Raw genomic sequence first — 16,638 nt, forward strand, 5'->3', positions numbered from 1 at the left:
AACTATACTCCTTTTGCCAAAAGGAACTGCTGCTGTAGTCCAACAGAATAATGTTTAGTTTAACTCAATCCTCCTAACTGACCCACCCAAAACTACCAGTAAAGCCAAATAAAGAATTTAAGAATATTGTTACTGTTCAATATTAATATTAATTAAAAAACTGTAATTTTATTTTTAAATGAATGCCTTTATATATGAAGTATCTTTTTAAAATAATCTAGTCTGAATTTAATACAAAGATCTTAAAATGTACACACTCCCCTAAAACCCTTTTATCACAAAATACTGTTAAAGCCTACTTTTCTATTTTAGAACAAAGAAGACAACAACAGGCTGTGCCTTGTGCAGGTGCTCTGCTGACGAATGCCAAGCATGGGCCAATGTCAGCAGTGGTCATTCACCAACAGCACACCTACAGTGGTACCTCGAGTTACATACGCTTCAGGTTACAAACTCCGCTAACCCAGAAACAGTACCTCGGGTTAAGAACTTAGCTTCAGGATAAGAACAGAAATTGTGCGGTGGCGGCGTGGCAGCAGCGGGAGGCCCCATTAGCTAACGTGGTACCTCAGGTTAAGAACAGTTTCAGGTTAAGAACGGACCTCCGGAACGAATTAAGTACATAACCAGAGGTACCACTGTACTGTGCAAATCACCCTGTGCGCCAGCTGCCTCCCAAAGGAGCCAACCAGTCAAGGCCTCCCTGCATCTCAGTCGCTAACTGCCCTACGATTGACCCCACCAAGGACAATAGCACCTGGTGTTGGAGATTCGAGGTCTAACACTGTAACTAGTGTTGGATCCAGGGGTGCCAACTTGAATAAAATATTGGGGGGGCAGATAAGCCCCGTCCCCAATCATAGCAATGAGGTACCTAGTGCTGGTGAAGGTTTATTCCTCCTTCACCCCACTTTTTATACCCAAAACAGCTCTGTGAGATTGACTGGTTTCAGAAACAGCAACTGGTCCAGGGTTACTCTCAATTCTTAAAGGTGAAAATGGACTTGAACCCAACTCTCCCCAAACCCAACTTTCTAGGCATATGGTTGCACCTCCCCCCTCCAAAAAAACCCCTGAGGGCTGGCTGTAAAATTATGCATATGCCTGCTGGGGCATCTTTTTTAAACCCACCTTAATTCTGTGACAGTAAGTTGTTTTAATTTGCTTTTAAATATTGTGTTTTAATTCATGAACCACTCTGCGGAGCAAGCAGTTTGCATTATCTCTCTTATCTCTCACACTCTCTCTGCTCCAAAATGTCAAGAGGTTTTTGCTCAATCCCAGCTCTCTTGCTATCCAGCAACCCCTTTTACAAGTTCTCTTAAAGTGCTTGTTGGGAAACGGAAGTCCAAAAGTGGAAAAGAAAGAAAGGCAGCAATGCCCATCAATTTGGAGGTGGGGGGGCTGGCCCCCTCAAATATTTTAGGGAGAGGACAAAGGGACCTGAGCCCCTAGGAGTTGATGCCTGTGGTTGGATCTACTGGGTTGTATCTGACACTGCAGCTCATGCAACAGACCAGCCTGCACAGTAGAACTTCCCTCTCCCCTACAACCTCAACTGCCACACCTTCTAAATCTGTTCCAGTGGATTGGGAGACCCTTTGGAGAAGGCTGGGGGGGGGGGGGTAAGCACGGGATGAGAGGAAGAGGAATTCCCATTGTATGAGCAGAACACCACACCTGCAGCATCGGACACAACGTATTATATTTATGAAATTATGAATTGTCAATAGCAGAGCATGATTATTTAATATCCAACTCATGAAGAAACACTGATGGGCCAGGTTAACTACTAGCTCTGGTTCTGAAAGTTTCGGACACTTGAAAACAAAGGAATTAGTTTTGCTTAGTGTAATTTAAAGCTGGAAAAATAATAAACACAAATACTTCATTTCACAGTTGCCCCGCTCTATGATATATAAATTACACAGTGCAGGGAGGCATGGAAGATGCATGACTAAAGGTTTTGGATTATACTACCTAAGAGTTCTATTTCATTACAAACACATCTTTATTACAGTGACCAATGTATGCTTATTCAGGAAATACACCAATTAAAAAAGTTGGAAATTTGCTTATCTCAGTGATTTAAATTGCTTTTACTTATTTTTATATCATTCAAAACAATCTGTTACTAATCCAGCCACTTCTGTCCTAAAAACCCCTAGTCCTGCTGCGGCTGCCACACTACCCAGAGCAAAGCCATGATTTGGCTTAGTGTTATGCAGGAACCCAAGCTCATGGTTGTCTCCTGTGGGACAAGTCAAGAACAAACCCTGGCTACAGTTCATGATTTGTCTGGAGTGAGACAAACCATCAGCCCAGTTTTGAATGTTAACACTAAGCCTAACCATGGTTTAGCCCCAAAGAAATGAGAGTGCCAGACCACCTTATCTGTCTCCTGAGAAATCTCTGTATGAGACAAGAAGCAACAGTTAGAACTGGGTATGGAACAACTGATTGGTTCAAAAATGGGAAAGGAGTACAACAAGGCTGTATATTATCTCCCTGCTTATTCAACTTATATGCAGAATACATCATGCGAAAGGCTGGACTGGATGAATCCCAAACCGGAATTAAGATTGCCAGAAGAAATATCAACAACCTCAGATACGCAGATGACACAACTTTGATGGCAAAAAGTGAGAAGGAATTAAAGAACCTCTTAATGAGGGTGAAAGAGGAGAGTGCAAAATATGGTCTGAAGCTCAACATCAAAAAAACTAAAATCATGGCCACAGGTCCCATCACCTCCTGGCAAAAAGAAGGGGAAGAAATGGAAGCAGTGACAGATTTTACCTTCTTGGGCTCCATGATCACTGCAGATGGTGACAGCAGCCACGAAATTAAAAGATGCCTGCTTCTTGGAAGAAAAGCAATGATAAACCTAGACAGCATCTCACCTTGCAGACAAAGGTCTGTATAGTTAAAGCTATGGCATTCCCAGTAGTGATGTATGGAAGTGAGAGCTGGACCACAAAGAAGGCTAATGGCCAGAGAATTGATGCTTTTGAATTGTGGTGCTGGAGGAGGCTCTTGAGAGTCCCATGGACTGCAAAAAGATCAAACCTCTCCATTCTGAAGGAAATCAATCCTGAGTGCTCACTGGAAGGACAGATTCTGAAGCTGAGGCTCAAATACTTTGGCCACCTCATGAGAAGAGAAGACTCTCTGGGGAAAAACTCTGATGTTGGGTCAGATTGAGGGCACAAGGAGAAGGGGACGACAGAGGAGAAGATTGCTGGACAGGGTTATAGAAGCGACCAACATGAATTTGACGAAACTCCGGGAGGCAGTGGAAGACAGGAGTGCCTGGCATGTTCTGGTCCACGAGGTCACAAAGAGTCGGATACGACTAAATGATAACAAACCAGCAGGGAAGTAGGGAAGCAACCATGATTTGCGCTGTGAGTACCTGCACATTCATACTTCGCCATGGTTTGCCTGAGTGTTACATGTGAAAACTAGTGTTAGAAAAGCTATTTGCCACATGGCTCCTGAAACCTGGGTTATGAGAGCAAAAAATAGAATGGCTAGTCACCATCCCCCCCCCCCGATGCAGCAGCACTTTGTATTTATTTTTTCATAGAGAATTCATTTGGTTCTTTTTGCAATTTGTGGTATTCGGTGAACTTTATGGCTGAGTGTGGATTTGAACCCGGGTCTCCCACGTTCTAGTCCTACAGGCACTCTAACCACTATACTACACTGGCTCTCGCTGGGGTGAACTATTTTCTTTCAAAATAAAAAAAATCATTCCAGTAGCACCTTAGAGACCAACTATGGTAAGTTTGTTATTGGTATGAGCTTTCATGTGCGTGCACACTTCTTCAGATACACTGAAACAGAAGTCACCAGACCCTTAAACAGTGGTACCTCGGGTTAAGTACTTAATTCATTCCAGAGGTCCGTTCTTAACCTGAAACTGTTCTTAACCTGAAGCACCACTTTAGCTAATGGGGCCTCCAGCTGCTGCTGCCGCACCGCCGGAGCACGATTTCTGTTCTCATCCTGAAGCAAAGTTCTTAACCTGAAGCACTATTTTTGGGTTAGCAGAGTCTGTAACATGAAGCATCTGTAACCCGAGGTACCACTGTATATAGTGAGAGGGTGGGGAGGGGTATTGATCAGAAGGGTGGTGGGAATGAGTGATTGGCTGATAGGTGTGGTAAACCTGTTGACCACTGTTAACGACTGCAATTGGTCTTACAGGAAAAAGCCTACCTGTAACTATTTTCTTTCAGTTTGCAAGGTCACAGCTTCTGTGATAAGTGGAGCTGCCAGTGAGGGATATTGTCTCAATGTCTATTCGTGCCCACATAATGTGATTATTTTCAAAGTTCTAATGTTTTTATTACTGTAAGCAAAGCACTTCCTTGTGTAAATGGTAAAGGGCCCGGTCTTATTCAACATCTTTATCAACGACTTGGATGATGGACTCAAGGGCATCCTGATCAAATTTGCAGATGACACCAAACTGGGAGGGGTGGCTAACACCCCAGAGGACAGGATCACACTTCAAAACGACCTTGACAGATTAAAAAACTGGGCCAAAACAAAGAAGATGAATTTTAACAGGGAGAAATGTAAAGTATTGCATTTGGGCAAAAAAAAAATGAGAGGCACAAGTACAAGATGGGTGACACCTGGCTTGAGAGCAGTACATGTGAAAAGGATCTAGGAGTCGTGGTTGACCACAAACTTGACATGAGCCAACAGTGTGACGCGGCAGCTAAAAAAGCCAATGCAATTCTGGGCTGCATCAATAGGAATATAGCATCTAGATCAAGGGAAGTAATAGTGCCACTGTATTCTGCTCTGGTCAGACCTCACCTGGAGTACTGTGTCCAGTTCTGGGCACCACAGTTCAAGAAGGACACTGACAAACTGGAATGTGTCCAGAGGAGGGCAACCAAAATGGTCAAAGGCCTGGAAACGATGCCTTATGAGGAACGGCTAAGGGAGCTGGGCATGTTTAGCCTGGAGAAGAGGAGGTTAAGGGGTGATATGATAGCCATGTTCAAATATATAAAAGGATGTCACATAGAGGAGGGAGAAAGGTTGTTTTCTGCTGCTCCAGAGAAGCGGACACGGAGCAATGGATCCAAACTACAAGAAAGAAGATTCCACCTAAACATTAGGAAGAACTTCCTGACAGTAAGAGCTGTTTGACAGTGGAATTTGCTGCCAAGGAGTGTGGTGGAGTCTCCTTCTTTGGAGGTCTTTAAGCAGAGGCTTGACAACCACATGTCAGGAGAGCTCTGGTGGTGTTTCCTGCTTGGCAGGGGGTTGGACTCGATGGCCCTTGTGGTCTCTTCCAACTCTATGATTCTATGACTCAGGATACTACATAAACAGCATCCGAAATTAATTGGTCGCCAGTCAGTTTTTGCGACTCAAGAGCTCCACCTAGTGATCAAGGAGTCCTGTGCAATTTGTCTAAATGTAGTCTGTATTTACCCTAAGTTTTCAGTGCCAAGGAAATCCCTTATTATGATAAACAGGAGCAGAACTTGAGGAATCTCTCTAAAGCATAAGCATCTACAAAATAATTTCCTCCAAAGAATCCATGAATCAATAGCCATGGTTTTAAATAAAATAATACTTTCCTTGTATGAGAGCTATTCAATATTCAAAGTTGTCACAATATACCATAACTTCAGGTATTGCCCTATCCAAAGGTATCCAACAGCTATCAAGGTTTATCATGATTAAAATAATTCAGCTATATCCAAACAGGAATGTCAGGTGGGATTCTGTGGAACTAGAAAAACTGTGAGCTGGTAATTACATCACCCAACACAGACACAAGAAGTTTCACACAAATAACTTCCAAGTTCTTTTCTACACAACCAACACCCTAATTCAGCCACACCTAAAACTTGCAGTATGTACTTCCTGTTGTACATAGAGTTTTACTTGCAATTATGAAAAAAAAGGTTCCTCTGCCATTTATTTTCATAAAGTACAAAGTATTTAAAAAGCCATCCTTTCCTTTAACTAGGCATTTTAACCAAGTAGTTAGATTAAAAAGACAAGAGTGGTTTCAGCCTTCAAGGCTATAGTGTGAACAAGTGCTTAAAATGTCAGAAGAAGTTAGACACCATATGAATGAACAAGGTTGTTATTCAAATAAATCCCTCGAAAACATTCAAGAACCACTACAGACAACATGTTCTCTGAAATGCTTAAGAGTGTGGGGATTAGCATTACATCACTGGGAGACCATTGCTACATTTGTGAAGCCAGGGTTAAATCTTTGGGTCTTGATATTGAAAAGACTAGGAAAACAATTTATACAACTAGGGGGGAGGGAGGTATTATATACTTTACAACTTTTCAATAAGTCACCATAAGGATGTTATTTGCCCGAGACCAGCCAGTGAATTGCAGGGCTCAGCACAGAGAGTTAAGCAAAGACCATGTCCCACTCTATCTTGATGACTTCAACTTTTAGATTACCTTTTTTTGGAGGGAATGTCTGTGTCTCTCAAAGCAATAATTTTGCTAACATATGCTGGATTGCCAAATGTTTTTATCCCTTTATATCAGGCAATCCTTTTAAGCACTGACATGGTGCACCTACAACAGCATAGTAAGAATTTAGAAATAAAGCTGGCAAGAATGTCCAAAAACATATTTCACTGTTGAAGTGGAAGTTAAATACCAGACAGCATGAAATATAATTTACTTAAATCTATGGCACCACCTTGTTGGAAAAAAAAAAATCAATAAAGGGTTAGTATGCAGATTTGAAACTTAGAAGGGATTTAGACATAGTCAGTTGGAAAGCTTTAGAGACTCAGTTTGAAAGCTTTGCCAAATGCTCAAAAGAACTTTTGTGTGTGTGAATTTGTTCCCATGTTCAAAACCTAACCCCAGACAAGACATGTGATCTATTCTAGGTAAGCGCTATGCTCTCAACAGCCCCCTCCAAAGCATTTCTACTCAGAATTATTTCAGAACAGAATTCAACGGAATTTCTAGTAAGATGGCTTGAGATGCCTACCTTAGAAGTTCAGCATACCTACCCGCCCTTCAGCTACCTCCCCTACATTAGCCACAACACTGCTATGTTAAACATGCAGCAACGTCAGGGTTTTCCATCAAGCAGTGACTCTCCATGGAATATCCAGCAGCTGTATTCCAGATATTTCAGGGGTGGGCAGAGTGGACTCCAACTGACTCCCTCTGCGCCCAGAGGGAGCCTTGCAATCTTAGTACAGTCGTACCTTGGAAGTCAAACAGAATCCGTTCTGGAGGTCCGTTTGACTTCCAAAACATTTGAAAACCAAATTGCAGCTTCTGATTGGCTGAAAGAAGCATCAGAAGCTGCGGAAGCCCCATCAGATGTTCAGGTTCCAAAAAAAATTGTTTGCAAACAGGAACAATAACTTCCGGGTTTGGGTGTTTGGGAGCCAAAACGTCCGAGTTCCAGGGCGTTCGGGATCCAAAGTATGACTGTAGTTACAAACAGAGAAACAACAACAAACAGAGGATCCAGCAACAGGGGCATCATTGTATCAGATCCTTTAATAGAAGGGACCAGCGTTCGAAACCAACCAGGCACCAGACGCGTTTTGCTACTGGTGTGGGTCCAATTGCAACTACATGGAGATTTCTGGGCGCCAGGTTGGCAACCAGTTTAAAAACCTCTGCCTTAGTTCATAGTTAATTCCATTTCCATTTCCCCTGTGTGCTTTTTTCCTTTTGAATACTGGGACAAGTGAATTGTAAGGGCAAGCTACAGTCAAGCAATGCAGTTGAGATCACAGAATCATAGAGTTGGAAGGGACTCTGAGGGTCATCTAGTCCAACCCCCTGGTGAACAGACATTCCATTGTGGCAACCACAACCTAGATTTAAGGTGCCATTTGGCACCTAGCCTATATATCTGAGCTTCTAACACCAAAAGGGATGTGTGTAAACAGGACATCAACCCAAAAGAGATTGCTAGAAGAGAATGCCTGATGAAATTCTCACATGCACCTTTAAGAAATTAATGTTTTCTTAACCATTAATCTTTGCATAAGTTGCCATAGGAAATGGAAATGGCCAACAGAAAAGGTATAGTGGATTCAAAATGCTGCTCAACCTTGAAGCATACTGGGTAGACCTTGTATCACTCATTATTTCTCAGCCTCAGCTACCAGACAATATTACAGTGGTACCTCTGGTTACGTACTTAATTCGTTCTGGAGGTCCGTTCTTAACCTGAAACTGTTCTTAACCTGAGGTACCACTTTAGCTAATGGGGCCTCCCGCTACCGCCGCACCACTGCTGCGCGATTTCTGTTCTCATCCTGAAGCAAAGTTCTTAACCCGAGGTACTATTTCTGGGTTAGCAGAGTCTGTAACCAGAAGCGTCTGTAACTCGAGGTACCACTGTATTATGGATGTAAAACTAGATAATCCCCTTCTACACCACTTCCTGCCAACCTAGCAGTTCGAAAGCATGTCAAAGTGCAAGTAGATAAATAGGTACCGCTCCAGCAGGAAGGTAAACGGCATTTCCATGCACTGCTCTGGTTCGCCAGAAGAGGTTTAGTCATGCTGGCCACATGTACGCCGGCTCCCTTGGCCAGTAAAGCGAGATGAGCGCCGCAATCCCAGAGTTGTCCGCAACTGGACCTAACAGTCAGTGGTCCCTTTACCTTTACCTTACACCACCTTTACTCCAAAAGGAATGGGTGCATTCATGAGAGTGGACAATTCATTACCACTGTAAGAACAGTCAGGAAGAATGCTCTCATGTCAAAAGCAACCCAAACTACTACAAATGAGATCAATAGGGAGAACAGCTACTAAGACAAACTTTATAGACTTCCTCTGGCCTTCACCAATGCTACTTGCTACACTGGATCATGTAGTATCTTTTTCCTGTATCCCAATATTTAAGATTTCCAAGATGACAAGTTTGTAGCATTATTGACTAACAGTGTTTACTCTATGTATCAACTGAGTTAGACAATGGTCACCCTTGCTACCTTAGTAACGTATTCACATCACAACCACAGATTTCAAACTTTTATCTACCAAGACCAAATGAGGTTGGCAGACTATCTGAAACGGTCAACAAAATTAAGATTGACAGGACATCGTTTAAAAGTTATTGGTGCTACACTTTACTTTTCATTTGCAAATAACCAATGTCTGCTTCATTTCTAATGAAGTATCTCTTAATCCGAGATACCACTGTATTTCTATACTTAAGATATATATAATATCTAAATCTTGTATAACTGCAATGTTCAACATGATTTTCCAAAGCCCACAAAAGCTAGGAACAGGGACTACTCTAAAGACAGAAACTTCCTGTCTTAGAAGAATGACAATATGTGATATCAACAATAAATTATATGGTCACAGACCTGGCAATATAACTGAGTCACAAAATCCCCAGCTTTTTCCTCATCCCATGTGCTAAGTTCACACGGCAGTAAGTTACACACGGCAATCAAAGCTCTTAATCACATCACTGTCAAATAGGCAGGCCAATGCTATTCTCACTCTATAGAAGGTGAACCAAGGCCAACAGCCAAATACTTGTCATCCAACCAGCTTGTGGCTTAGCAAGAATGTGAACTCTAGTCTGCCAGCTCTCTTCACTAGACATGTCACTGTCTGCCTTGTCATCCAAGATCAATTGGAATTACATTTATGGGCCCTTAGGTATCTCTAGACTTTCTAGTGTATACCAGCACTTAAAACTTTCAGCTGTTACTACCACATTGCATTCCCAGTAATCTAATCTTCCTCCCAATTAGAAGAAATGGTAGCTCAGGACTAGTTGATAGAATAAAGTACCTACCAGGTTTTTACTAGCAATAACAAATTTTGAGGAAGGAGGGAAAACAGTGCAACATAAAACGTGGTACACCATAGAAGAAAATAGTCAATTCAGAAAGTAAAACTACAACTTTGAAATTTGCTATGCTGGCAAGTGACCTGTTTCATCCAGCAGTCCAGAGACATGGTAATAGGAATGTAAGAAGGGCCTGCTGGATCAGGCCAATGGCTCCTCTAACCCAGCAACCTGCTCTTACAGTGACCAACCAGGGGAGCTGAGCATAAGAGCACTCTCAATAACAGGCATTGAGAAGCTTACTGCCTCTGAATCTATTTGAATCTATTGATCTATTTAGTGGCAAAGCAAGAAAGTAGAGCCCATTCTGAAGGAGCGAGTTGTAATATTAACTGAAAAGTCAGATGATACAGCATAAACAAATTAATTTCTAATGTTAGTTATCTTTTGGCTTTCCCAAACTTAGTATCAGGACAAGTGTTGATTTTAATGTAACAAATAAGAGGTCTCTATGATTATCACATTCATTACATCAACAGCTACTCATTCTTTAACATACAAACCCCACCTTCCCATTTCCAAAGTTGCTTAAAAGCAGCTTCCCTCACTCTTTCCCAGTGAGGGCAAAACTTGAGAGGACATGGAAGGTCTTAACAATAAATTCAATACTGTGTATTTAGGAAAGAAAGTATACTGAAGTTATGAGGTTTAGGATCCTAAACCTCATGTACATTATCTGGGAGAAGTTAAGATGAAGCATATCAACTCCACCCCAACTTAGCTGGCCTTAAAGGTAAAGGTAAAGGTACCCCTGCCCGTACGGGCCAGTCTTGACAGACTCTGGGGTTGTGCGCCCATCTCACTTAAGAGGCCAGGGGCCAGCGCTGTCCAGAGACACTTCCAGGTCACGTGGCCAGCGTGACAAAGCTGCATCTGGCGAGCCAGAGCCGCACACGGAAACGCCGTTTACCTTCCCGCTGGTAAGCGGTCCCTATTTATCTACTTGCACCCGGAGGTGCTTTCGAACTGCTAGGTTGGCAGGCGCTGGGGCCGAGCAGCGGGAGCGCACCCCGCCGCAGGGATTCGAACCGCCGACCTTTCGATCAGCAAGTCCTAGGCGCTGAGGCTTTAACCCACAGCGCCACCTGCGTCCCCTAGCTGGCCTTACGTGAGTGTAAATAGCTTACCCAGCTCATGGACTTACACTGACTGAAGAAAAGCCCTGCTGGGGAAAGTAACACCAGTGTACAGGGCAAAAGGGGGCATGTCAAGGGTGGGGAAAGCAGCTCATGGAGGAGGAGGAGGTACAAACTATGGTTTGCTGCATCCTCACTATCTTCATTCTCTGGCCCTACACACAGAGCTCAGTGTAACTTACACTGCCAAAAATGCAAGTGTAAATTTACCGTAATTCACCCATTGGAACAGGATAAAAGCCCCTCACCAACCAGGAGCAGTTAACATGCAGCTTAAGGAGAGACACCACATGTCTGTCTCCCTGCGAATCTGCCTGTTTAAAATTGATCTGCTCTCCTCCAAACAAAATACCCAATGCTTGGAAAGAATAATCTATGCACCATAAAATGCACAAGGCATATCTGTAGTGCTTTTAATAATGCTGCTTAAAACTGACAGAGCAAACCTGCCTTCTCTTAGTAATCCTTACAATAGACCTATGAGGTAAACTGGCATTACCCCCCCCCTCGACACACACATATTGCAAATTGAAAGATGAGGGATAAGGCCTTGCCTAAAGCCACTTGGGAGTTCAGAGCTGAGCTGAGAGTCCTCAGCTCACACTCTTAGTTAACAAACCAACACATTTACAAGTTACTTTTGTAAAAGTAATGTAGAGCACTGAATCTCTCATTCAGCACCCAAGAGCTGGTTAGCAAGTGGTTCTTACCTTATCTTTTTCATGTGGAAGGAGAGATACTGGAGGAAGACAAGAAAGAGATTCACAGCTCTCTTTCCCATCTGCATTTGTGGCTCCTTTAGTATTGAGTTGGTACAGAGGTCCATCTTTAAGGAGTCGCCCATGGCCAATTGCCCGCTTGACAGCCAATCGCAATTGCTGGTGAAAGGTGGAAGGGGCACTGCTTGCAAATAGAGCTGACACATCCTTCTGCCCTTTCAAAAAGCGTTCAATGTTCTTCAAGGATGAGCCACTGGACTCTGCCAAGCCCTCAACTGCCCGTTTAATCAGTTTATTCCAGTCCACGTTTGGTTTACCATCCAACTTTCCATGGTTTCGTGGTTTGGGAAGTGCTATTCGCCCAGGGTTATCAGGATCCTTATAGGAATTAAGTCCCTTATTGGAAACCTTTAATATGGTCCCATCTTTAACACTCAGTTCCAATTGCTCCAGAACCGTTTTTCGATCCAAACCATGGGACGAAGACACAGCATTGCATATCCTCTCTTCTGAAGGGCGCTGTTTTTGCTTCTTGACCTTTTTAATTGCCTCCAAAATCCACTCCGTGTACAGCGGGTTAGCGAGTTTTACCATGATGAAGACTTCTGTATATCCATAGAGTCGTTATCCCTTATCCCTATACTGAAGGAGTTTCACAGAATGGGAAAACAGATGATCGGAGGATAGGGACCAGTTAACCATAGCATACACGTTGTTTGCCCCAAATTCCTTTTTCAAACATAAGATTTCCTATTTTCCATTTAAAAATATATATCCTGTTAGGAACCAATTCATATTTTCCAATGCTCCCCCTCCAAAAAAAGCAGCAGGTGTATCATACAGGTGAGACGAATTCAGCACATCTCATTCCAGCTCTTTACATTCCCAATCTGGTACACAAGTAAATAAAATGGTAAGCCTGAAAGAAAGAAAAAAGAGAAAACAGAGTTATTTGACTTTTTAACAAGCAGCTCATAACTGTAAAGTTTTGCTAGCCCCTCAGCACAACAGCGTCAGCATAGCTGTGTTAAAAAAGGGAAATTTGTCCAAGAAAAAAATCTGAAAGCAATTAAAGATTTGGCATTTAAAATGGCAATGTATTGGGCCAATGCTTCAACAAGTCTGGACTTGAAGCAAAACACCATTTAGAAGGCACTAACCACCAAAAGAACTGAGGCAAAATCCTCCAAAGGTAGAGAAGAAAATCGCATAGAAAAGCCAGCTCATTCCATCTCCTCACCCAGGAAAGAGACTTGCAGGATTACTACAAGAAAACAAGCTGGTTGGACAAGTCACCATCATTTGGGGGGAAACGAAGGTAAGTTGGGAGGGGCAAAGGCAACTGCCTAACAAGAAAGCTGCAGAAGCCCATCTAGCCCAACCTTTCACAGCAGTCGGGCCAACCCAACACCTACATGAAGGTTGCAGCTACGCTACTTTCTGATGGTATACGACCCTACCACCTGCTCAAGCAGAGCATGGTTGGGGTCTGGTCAGGGCCTGAGTGGCAATCACATGTATCCCACCTCAGGCTTCAAGATGCAAGGGAACAAACTTTAAAGCTCCCTAAACTTGCAAGGGTTGTACAGAAGAACTATGGCGTAATGCACTGCACGCCTTGAGCCCCAAAATAAGCCAGAATGCTGCCTACCCTAACTTTACGGGATAAAGTTTTTACCCTCTTTAGAGTCCCTTTTTTGTTTTTAAGTTTGCAAGGGGCGCTCAGGTCTGAACACCGCAAGGTCTGGGTGGCCGCGAAGCCTAAGGAAGCGCCGCGCATCTTCCGAAGTCGGGAAAAGGAAAAGTCGCTCGCATCCGTGCGTGTGTTTCAAAAAAGCAACAATAAGCAACTGGCCGCCAGAGCGAGCGAGGAAAGGCGTTATGTAAGGAGAAGCAGCGGCAGCAGCAGCAGCAGCAGCGGCGCAAGTTGGGTCCGGAGGCGGCGGGCCGTCGCCGTCCTTCGGCCGCTTCTCTCCTCTCGCACTTTCAGGCCCCGGGCAAGGAGGAGGCAGCGGGCCCAGCCGCCTCGCCCGCGGCGGGGTCCCCGACAGCGAAGCGCGGCCCAAGCCCAGGAGGCCTCGCCCGAGGCGGCCCGGATGCCAAGCGGCGGCGCTCCGGCCCCGCGGCGGCCTCGCCGGCTAGGCCCGCCCGCCTGCTCGCTCTGGCGCCGCCGAGGCCGACTTGGCCTGCACCTGCCGCCGGCGGGCGGGCGGGCGGGCGGGCGCCGAGGGAGGCGGCCAGGCAGCAGGCAGGCAGGCAGGCAGGCGAGGCCGCGGCTGGGCCTGGCGCGGCGAGCCTGGGCCGGGCCGGAGCAGGCCGCGGCCGGGCCTGGCGCGAGGAGCCCGCCCGATGCCCGCCCGCCCGCCCGCGCGCAGCCTCTCGCTCCCTCGGCTTCTCCCCGCCTCCGCCTCCTCCTGCTTCGCCTCTCGCCGCCGCCGCCCGGCTCGGAGCCGCCCCTCCGCCCGCCCGCCCTCGCCCTTCGCCCGCCGGAGAGGCGCCGCGGCCGCCGCTGCTTACCGGGGCCTACGCGAGGCGGAGCCCAGGAGCCTGAGGCCGGACGGCGGCGAAGACCCAAACTGACACGGCGGCCATCTTGGGTCCGGAGCTGGGCGGAGGGCGGCGCGGCGCGCAGCGGAACAGCCGAGGGGGCGGAGCCGGGGCGGCGCGGGGAGGGGGGCCGGGCCGCGGAACGGCCGAGCCCGGGAGACGCAGGGCGCGTGCGCGCCGCCGCCGCCGCCGCCCCGAGACGCGCCGCCCCGGCCGGGCGAGGGAAGCTCCGGCGGGACTGGGCGCCGCTCGGGGACCCCAGGCGAAGGGCGCGAGGAGGAGTTCTGCCCCGAGGAAACCAGAGCCAGACCATGTTCTGTGGGGCTGAAGCCGTGCTTTGGGGGGCGGGGACGCAGATCCCTAAACGTCTTTGAGTCAGTAGGAAACCGAGAGCAGCCCTCAACATGGCCTGAAGGCATCTCCAGCCCGGGCTTCCTGGGAAACGGCGCTCGCCGTGCAGGATCCATCCGCCCAGCCAGCCCTGCAGCAGTGGACTTGGGAAGAAGGCCTCTCGGAGCGCGTGCAGAGTGCATCTCCTTCTCTCTCCCCACAGCCAAGCCCCCGAAAAAGACGGAGCTGCTCATGCAGGCTTCTAGCCCTCACTGCTGACTTTAGAAACTGAGCACTGGGAATAATCATCACCTCTTATTTTGTACTACTAATGTATTATTAGTAACTGCATAAATATGCCATGAAAGGGATACAGGCAAAGAAGCCACAGTTTTTGCAGTTTAAACAAAAAGAGCATTGAGAGGTAATAACTGACCTGTTGGGACGCAGGTGGCGCTGTGGGTTAAAGCCTCAGCGCCTAGGACTTGCCAATCGAAAGGTCGGCGGTTCGAATCCCTGCGGCAGGGTGCGCTCCCATCTTTCGGTCCCAGCGCCTGCCAACCTAGCAGTTCGAAAGCACCTCCGGGTGCAAGTAGATAAATAGGGACCGCTTACCAGCGGGAAGGTAAACGGCGTTTCCGTGTGCGGCTCTGGCTCGCCAGAGCAGCGATGTCACGCTGGCCATGTGACCCGGAAGTGTCTCCGGACAGCGCTGGCCCCTGGCCTCTTGAGTGAGATGGGCGCACAACCCCAGAGTCTGGCAAGACTGGCCCGTACGGGCAGGGGTACCTTTAACTGACCTGTTTGTGTTTGTTAGCTGACCCAAGACAGCACTTTAAATTTGGGGATTGGGAGATGAGATCCATGGTGAAGTTCAAAGGATAGGTCATAAATACATTAAACTGAATTATGAGCAGGGAGTGGGGAGAACAAGAACATTTGCTGTGGATTTTCCATATCCCCCCTTCATAATAAGTACTGAAATATGTTTTCAGCACACTTCAAAATCAACTTCTTTTGATGTAATAGGATTTTTGGAGCCCTAAGTGTAGTGTGGTAATTAGCATGTTGGACTGGGGCCTGGGATAACAAGGTTCAAATCCCCCTCTCACCCATGAACCCCACTGGGCATGACCATGGATCAGGCCCCGTCTCTCAGCCTGATCCACCTCTCAGGGTTGTTGTTAGAATAACATGGAGAAGGTGAGAAGTGTGTACAACACCCCAATCTCCTCAGGAGAGCCAGTGTGGTGTAGTGGTTAAGAGCGGTAGTCTCGTAATCTGGGGAACCGGGTTCCTGTCTCCGCTCCTCCACATGCAGCTGCTGGGTGACCTTGGGCCAGTCACATTTCTTTTCTTCTTCTTTTTCTTTTTTAAAATAATTTTTATTAACAGACCAATCAAATCAAATCACATAAATTCCGAATTACAGATCCTAATTTTAAATTTTTGTTGGGGGTACCCATATTTCAAGTTCCGAAAGGGATCCAATCCTCTTGTTGCTGCTGCTTTAAAAGTCCACAAATCTGTCCAAATAATGTTCACAATTCTGTCCAATCCTTTCTTGCTGTTTTCCACATCTCTTCTAGTTGTTTTCATATATTTTTCCTTTCTCTTTGTCTTTGTGGCCTCTAATAGTCTCCATAAGCGGGTTGAAACAAATTTGTATTCCTGTGTGGATTTTTCCGTTCGTCCAAGGGTCATATTTCAGACAGCTACCATATTTCATCGCTTCCATAAAGAAAAACATTCTTGCTGACTACTCGTTAACTTTTCACAGGTCTGTCCCCTCTTTCTCAGTCCTCGAGGAGGTTCTATCAGAAATCCAATATGAAAACAAAGCTTCCTCCTCCCGATCAGGAATCTTTCGACAGGACCTGTCAAAATGGCGACTCCCTTTTTGTTGCTGCACCATCAAAAGCCCTTGTTCTTTTTCTCAATCTCACAAGCCAAACTTTGGGTAGTAAATCATTTCCACACAGTTTTTAATCATCCTGCTTAGGTCGGTTATGCGATGGTTCTTTTTGGGGAGGGGTTATTG

At 45.9% G+C, this 16,638-nt stretch overlaps 1 protein-coding gene across 1 annotated transcript in view; it reads right to left on the minus strand.

Moving 5' to 3' along the window:
* KAT6A (lysine acetyltransferase 6A) overlaps nt 1-14,354 on the minus strand; it is a 91,918-nt gene extending 77,564 nt beyond the window's left edge. The window contains exons 1-2 of the mRNA XM_081921249.1: nt 14,238-14,354; nt 11,712-12,639 (exon numbers count right to left, since the gene is read on the minus strand). Coding sequence (XP_081777375.1) covers nt 11,712-12,314 — 603 coding nt within the window. The 5' untranslated portion in view covers nt 12,315-12,639; nt 14,238-14,354. The remainder of the gene's footprint in view (nt 1-11,711; nt 12,640-14,237) is intronic.
* Between the last annotated feature and the right edge of the window lie 2,284 nt (nt 14,355-16,638).

This window comes from Podarcis melisellensis, assembly GCF_964234715.1.
Source record: "Podarcis melisellensis genome assembly, chromosome: 8".
In the NCBI taxonomy this organism is placed as follows: Eukaryota; Metazoa; Chordata; class Lepidosauria; order Squamata; family Lacertidae; genus Podarcis; species Podarcis melisellensis.